General features: G+C 44.9%; 1 protein-coding gene across 1 annotated transcript; it reads left to right on the top strand.

Moving 5' to 3' along the window:
• The first annotated feature begins 414 nt into the window (after positions 1 to 414).
• Positions 415 to 1,230, top strand: LOC115317315. Its single transcript, XM_040217187.1, has one exon. It carries the CDS (start codon positions 415 to 417, stop codon positions 1,228 to 1,230), a length of 816 nt encoding a protein of 271 aa, XP_040073121.1.
• The last annotated feature ends 6,444 nt before the right edge of the window (positions 1,231 to 7,674 follow it).

The raw sequence follows: 7,674 nt of genomic DNA, 5'->3' as shown, positions 1-7,674 counted from the left end.
GAGAAGCCATGCGTAACTGTGATTGAGAAGCCACTTTTTTTTCTATTTGATGTTCCACATCTGCTGAAGTGCTTACGAAATATGTTCTTCAATTACAATTTTCAAGTTGGGGACCACACGTTGAGAAGCTCTTTCGTCGGGGAACCTCACGAAAAAGACAAACAGCTTGAAATCCGATCCATGCCAAGGCTCAGTGAGAAGAATTTTAATTGGACTTTTGCCTCCAAAATTTGAGTGAAACTAGCAGCGCAAATATTCAGTAATCACTGTGCTGCTGCAGTGTTTGCCATGGTAACTTTTCAGCAACTGCCAGTTGAAGCTATTTACACGGTCCGGTTTATTGAAAAAATGGATCGTCTTTTTGATAGCTTGAACAGCTCACAGAAACGCGGGAAGAGTGCATATGTGTCTGCAATGCATAAAGGCTGTATTCACAAGAAGTTTCTGAAAGAATGCCTTCATATGTTCGAAAGCCTTACCGTTCTTGGGTGCCCACGGCAGCCTGCTTGCATTCGCGGTTTCTCCTTGACCATTCGGTCTATTATGCTGATTTGTGAGCACCTGACATCTGAGTATGGTTTCAGATACCTTCTGACTCGCCATCTCAACCAAGATGCACTCGAAAACACATTCTCTGTAATAAGGTCAAAGTCTGGTGCGAACGCCAATTCCTCTTGCCGGCAGTTTCAGGCAGCCTTTAGGCATCTCCTAGTTAGCAACTTGTTTAAACTGTCTGACAAGAGCAACTGCGAAGAGGACATGGCAACTCTCTTAGCGGCTCTTCCGGTTGGTTTCTCAGCTCCCACAGCTTCACTTAGTCTAGGAAGCTCACTTCCACAATGTGCAGCTGACTTCACATCCTGTAGTTATCCCACTTCATTATCACTTAACAACATGGTTTACTTTGCTGGATGGCTTGTAACAAGGTTTGTTAAATATGATACATGTCAAACCGTGACTGAGCAATGTGAATCGCAAATCAAGAATGCCACTTTTTCTGATGACAGCCAAGTGTTGTTGTATTTGAGTGTGAAAGGAACGGCTGAAGAAGACTTTGGAAGACTCTCGGTCCCTTCACCTTGCTTTGTTTCTTTCGTTCAAGCTTGTAAGAAGGTTTTTGTGGCGTCAATTGGCAGTCTTGTTTTGAAAGAAGGCGTTGGGAAGGCGTTGTGCATCACTCTTCATGAGAAGGTCGAAAAGCTGCTGACACTCTGCTGTAAGGATGTCTAAGGTGATTTATTTGCTTTGTTTGCAAGGGTGAGGCTTCACTGGTTCGCCCGTAAAAATAATACTTAGCTCCTTGATGCAGCTGTGAGACGCAAAACCCAGCAACGAGTCCAGAGGCTGTGCGGATGAGACAACACTTGCGTTATGCCCACAGGAAGTCCCTTTAGTTTGTCTTACGTGTTGCATTCAACAATCGCGCTGGCATACCGGATTGTGCGAGTACATACCTCTAAATCATCACACGCTTTGCTGAAACTGTCTACTGCGATGACCAAATGAATCTAGCATACTTTAAATAAACTGTAAAAGTTTGTTTCGCATGCTCAGACACTGCAATCAACGTATAGGTTCAGCTAGATGAACTTGAATTTTCAATGAATCAATATCAAAATTTCAGTGTCACAGCATGCAAAACTTTTTTTTCGTTCTAAGTAAAATATGTTAGATTCATTCGACCCTCGCTGTATAGTGCTAGATGACGTTGCTCACTGAATGATGGGACAGGGTTTCTACCAAATCACTTATTCCAAATTTCCCAATTTTTCCAAGGTTTTCCTCTCTATTTCGATGAAATGTTTACCGTTACTTCGGTTCAGGGAGTGCCTAGTGGCCTGTGCTGCCTAGTGACGTGTCGGGCAACGTTATTCAGTGCAGCGGCACGACCGTGAAATCCTTGTGCAATCATCGGGCTTCGTTGCACGCTGCCGTTCCACTTTCGCTCATCATTTTTACTGATTAGGAACTTTTTACGGTTTCCTTTATATTACCCTGTTTTTTAAATATAATCCCCCTTACTTAAATATTTTAAATTTTCCAGATTGGTAGACACCCTACACACCCTGTGCAGTATTGAGGAGTGTGTGGGAACAAGCCTTGACCTCGATGTTTTCGTTTGCAGTGTGACGACTTGAGACAGAAACCTGGATTAATGTTTGGTTGTGTGAGGTATACAAAAGTATATCAAACTGCCATGAAAGGGAAATCAGTGAGTCAGTATTGTGCTAAGAATTTGCCACAAAGCGGATTATTATCCTTTTTCTAATTCTTTCTTTCCTGTCATTTTGTGGCAGTTTCCTGTGTACTAATCCTCACATAAACAGCCAAGCTGTGGAGCACAATATGTGTGTGACGAGCGCATGTGCTATAACGAAACGTCTCAATTTTCAATCTCTTGAAGCATTAATTCATGTGGACATTCAAATGCAAACGACATGCATAGCCCCGCACCTCCACCTGTGATTGATATAGTTAAATCTAGTTACGAGCTCTCAACGTGAACAGTGCAAGATAAATGCGTAAAGAGTATTAAGTGCGCGCATAGAGTTGTCCAGACCTTATTTCACTTCGTTTTTAACGCCATATCTATCTTCAAGTGTTCAGTGGTGGTGTTGTAAGTTTGTATATAATAAACTGTGTAAACCAAGCTTGTGCCTTTTTGTCTTTCTTGACGAACAAGCCGTTGTTACAATGATAAGTACGCCTTCATAGGCGTGCTGTAACACACTGCTTAGTTGAAGAAGATAGTAACTTATTGGTGGTTCCCAGAACTGATAAAAAACTGGTTCTTTTAAAAGAGGGATTACATGGGAGTGATTGATACAAACAAGGCTATTAGGCGTGAAGCAAGGTTTGAAGGACGGTAGCAAGCATGTAGAACATCTGAAAAACTTTAAATTTCGCGCCACCGGCGAAAATCATTTAAATTTCGCGCCGAAAACAATCGTGACGTCACAATCTTGAGGAAAATGCGTCATATCGTGTTTTTTTGTTCCTTTTTAATAAAGCGTCACTTCCTGTACGTCACGGGCGAGCATGACTAATGACAATGCCGCGCAACTAACAGATGGCGCTGCGCCCCATGAGCCGCCATCTTTGCGCCTATGGGCTTCTATGGAAGCTTCGCTACCATCTATACATATACCTTGTACCTCAGGCGAAAGAAAATACGAAGACAGTTGCACCGTCGACGGCCAGATGGCGCACTCAAGCAAACTCCAAAAGCACTGGATATATAAATATTATCCAGCGTTTAAAGCAAACTGCTCCAGGTGGCGCTGTTACCGTCCAATTCAATATTTTTAAGAAAAACAATGCCTTACTCAAGTGATACCCAAATACACTTCCACGCTCCCCACTGCTTCGCACTGGAACTCTCATCGTACATACACATTACGCACACAATGCACTGAACAACATGGGCACATACATGGCAACGTTATAACAGCGCATACATATATAACACCGAACACAACCCCTCATCACTGACCCCAAAGGTTGCACCAGTGTTATATATACCGTGCAAATTTAAGGCACCTCTTTCCGCAATGACTGCCCAAGAAGGAATAATATTGCAAAAACCTTACTGCTCTTGCACCAAAATCTGCCGATAAGAATGTTTTTAAATGTTCGAAGGCATATATCTCCAAGTAGAATGTAATCTTAAACAGGGTAATTATTTGGTGTAGTCAATAAAACAACCCCAGCCGCCGGCACAAAAAAAAAAAGAAAAGAATATGCGTCTATGGGCGGGCGCTGGTGCGCGCTGATGTGTCCGCTTCCCCGCGTAGCAGCTCCGACCGCCCAGATATGCGTCCAGAAAGTTCAGAACGACGCGAGTTCGGGGCTTCTGATTATGGCATTTCTGAAGGAATATTGAGGTAAGGATGCTGGAGGCAGAGGTATTCGAAATGTGCCTTTAGGTTTTCATAATGCTTCTGGGAGCTAGCGAAAACCCAAAAAAGGCAGCGAACCCCAGCTCAAGGTCTGCTGCACTGCGTGACAGTCCTGGCAGCCTGGCATCCTCCAGCTACGGCTCTTGCACTACATTTATAATTGCCCGGTATATATTCCTGTGTCGATTTAGGGTTGAGGGTCAGGCGGTTTGACCTTCCCTTTTAAACTCTGCTTGTGCAACCTTTCAAAAGTACCAAAGCCTGGTCGCAATGCAAGAAGGAACAGTCAGGATGTAGTCATGCAGTGCTACAGTTTAGTGTCTTAGTTTTGTCTTGTTTACCCAGCAGGGTGTTCATGTTTACACTCAGTACACAACTGGGTACTTCCCAAAACATCTTATGCTAAGTCAATCTTAACTTATCACCCCGTCTCAATCGCATCAATCCTCTGTAGAACATTGGAACTTCTCCTTAACCGTGCTATATTAAAGACCCCTGCAACAACTTTTTGACTTGTTTTTAACCTGCACCGAACCTGAGCGCACTGAACGTAGTAACTTAATGAAACTTTTCTCAAATTCCGCTTTCTTTTAAAAGTTATAGGCAAATTAAAATTACAAAAACAACCAAAAATAACCTCCTTCATGACGTCCTTGGTCGCTTGAGTGGCCGTGAAATAGAGGAGAGGTAGTGAGCTCAGCGAGTACTCATGGATGCCGCACTCCGAGCCGACGGCTCGAGAGGGCGCTGCTAAAGCATGTTCTGGATAGGCTGTATGAAGCGGGCAGCCAGGGCGGCTCGCATTGCATTTGCTGTGCGATTAAACACTGATTCGGCATGCCACTTCATTGGCCACAAACGACAGCAAACACAGGGTAAATATCAGTTCAGAACGGGAGCCACTTCGCGCTGCCATACTGCCAAAAGCCCAAATCGCAAGCCAAACCTACGCCGAAGGCCTTCGGAACGCTCGGAACCGGTCGGATACTCGCACCGGTATACCACCGCAGTGCCGCCCCATACATCCGGGACCTTTCTACGCTCGCCGCTCGTCGGTGCCTGATCCCATGCACCACCCCTTTCTAGTATGCGCCGCCTTTTTTACCGCTTGGTGGCGGGTATGTCGACGGGTCATTTCTTGTTTACGTACTTTATAAACTGCATTTGTTTCTTTTTTGATATAAAATACTGAACAAAAAGTACTTTCATAAACAATTGAACGGTTCGCGCCACTCATAATTTGTATTTCAACTAAAAAAAAAAGCTTTTCGTGGCTCTGAGCAGTAATTAGGCCAGGACCAAAGACCTCACATATCGCGCGCTTTCAGCACCGCGGGTCGCCCCCGTAGGTGGAGGAGGTTTCCGCGTCGTCCGGTTAAAATATGACGCACTGATATTTAGTTACTCTCTCCGTGCCCGCTGGCTTGCCCAAACCCCAAGAGACGCTTAAATATGATTGCAGGGCCCCTTAACTTTTTTGGAAGAGAACGACATACTCTTGCAGTCCCAGCACGACTTCCAGCCAATTCGCAGCTATAAGAGACTGCCCTTGCCACGGTTATGCATTACATCAGTTGCAGTATTGATGTCCTGTGGCGTATACAGTGCGCCACCAATCATCATCATGATGTTTTTAGAAGAACGCGTGACTGAGGCCGAACGAACATATGTGTCTCGTGGTGTTGGCCGGGTCCCATGATGTATTATTATGTATTCTCCTTTCTTGAATATTTTCTATTTTATTAAACATAGTTTCTCATCTTTTAACAATTCAGAAATGGGATCAGCTGCTCCTCATTCATACCTAACGGTGAGTGAGCGAGACTTTGCGGTTCGTCAAATCAGTGATGCGAGGCCTGACATCGGAACCAGATCCAGTTATTGCGACAAGGCGAGTTGACCTCACTTTGATACCCGAGATCTTACTGACTGTGATCTGTGACCATGCAGTGGGAAAGAAAAAAAAAATTGACTCAACCGGCGAGGTTAATGCAGGCTTAATAAATATGATATGGCACGAGTGCTACGACGAAATCGAGATCTTGAGCACCTGTCATTGACACAGTTGAGTCGACCGGCGTCTTCGGATATCTCCATGCGGGTAACTCCGTATGCGTTAACTGCGATTCCCAAGTTCACCGCAAGTGATGGTGACATCGCGGCAAAACGAGTGGATTATCGAGTTTATCCACATCACTGAGTTAGCAAGTTGAGACGAAGGGAAAAACGATAACCGGGGCCAAATTGAAGCTATCAGGACCGGTGCGTCACTCGCTGCAATCCTCGAGCGAAGCTTGCAAGACGGCCGTCCTGGGAAGACGCTTTTCGGGACGCTCACGTCTGCCCACCGTCGAAAACTCAACAGTGAAGAATCATAGCACGCCGAGTGCGACAGTAGGCAGAACACCACGAAGCCTATGTTCACAACAAAGAAAAGCTTTGCATTCGCCCGGGACTAAATTTAGAGGAGACGATGGCGGAGATTATCACGGCACTATCATTATCATTATCACGGTGCGCATTGAGCGAACTCAGCTATGCCATGCGAAATCGATCTCACCTTTCTATTAACGACCTTTTACGTGATATTAACAGCTACGAGCGTTTCCAGAAGAATCGCGACGCAAGATTCCTATCGGACCGTACACAACAAGACGAGAGGCCACGGTAAACTTTGAAAGCCAAGTTTTTGTCATGAGCTGGGGTATACGATTCCAACCATGCCCAGAATAAGGGGCTGATATGTTTCAATTGTTAGTAATTTGGCCACATTGCACGAGATTGCCTGGATTCACAACGGGAGAAAATGTGCACTCGCTGTGGGGAGCAAGGACACTGTACAAATAACTGTCATGAGTGAAAATAAAATGCACTACAAGTGATCAAGGATAAAGACCGGCACAAAGTTTGTGGGTCGTCGCAAGCGTTCAGATCAGTGAACATTGATGGAGAACCAACAGCTGCTCTTCTGGACACCAGTGCGCACATCAGCCTGATCAAGACGAAACTTGCCGCCCAGCTAGGCAAAAGAAGTAGCAGTTCCTAGCCGAAAGGAACAAGTATGTGGCGTAAGCGGAACATGCAAAACCTTAGGGGAGATCCAAGGCGACCTTGAAGTAGACAGCAAAATTTTCAAGGCTATGAGAATGAAGGTGGTTCCAGACAACATTTTCACGGGCCCTGACGTCATCGTGGGAACAGACGTCATTGACGCACCAAACGTTGTGCTACTTCGGAAAGAGGGAACGATTATGCTGCTAGATGAACGAGACTCCATTTATCAAAGAAATCAAGGTTGTCCATGATGATATACGAGTTGCGTTGTCCACCATAGGGTCAAGCTTGAGAAAAACACTACAATGGGTCACACTTCTTTCAGATTATGACAAACAAAACAGTCATGATTCCTTATAGCTGGGCAGGACGAGATGGACTACCTGTGTGAGTTAAAAGAAGGGGATACAAGTCTTTCTATCGTGAACGTCACCAATTCTGACATCATCCTCAAGAATGGCCAGACAGTTAAGCGTGGAGTCTTGGTGGAACTTCAGGATACCGATGAGCTCATGCTTTCACAACGTGTAGTCCACTGTGTTTTAGTGTGGAAAGGAGGGCCTGTCTACAGTCAACATGAAAAATAACAAGGTTGGACCGTCTGTGACCAAGGGACACAAGAAAAAAATCTGTTAGATGTTGAACAAAAAGTGTGAATGCTTTGCAATGGGCACCAAGAAACTGGGATGTATGACAGTTGTGGCCATGACTATACAGGAGA

Source organism: Ixodes scapularis, unplaced genomic scaffold (assembly GCF_016920785.2).
Source record: "Ixodes scapularis isolate PalLabHiFi unplaced genomic scaffold, ASM1692078v2 ptg000979l_1___fragment_2___debris__unscaffolded, whole genome shotgun sequence".
Lineage (NCBI taxonomy): Eukaryota > Metazoa > Arthropoda > Arachnida > Ixodida > Ixodidae > Ixodes > Ixodes scapularis.
This window is presented reverse-complemented; position numbering and strand designations above follow the sequence as displayed.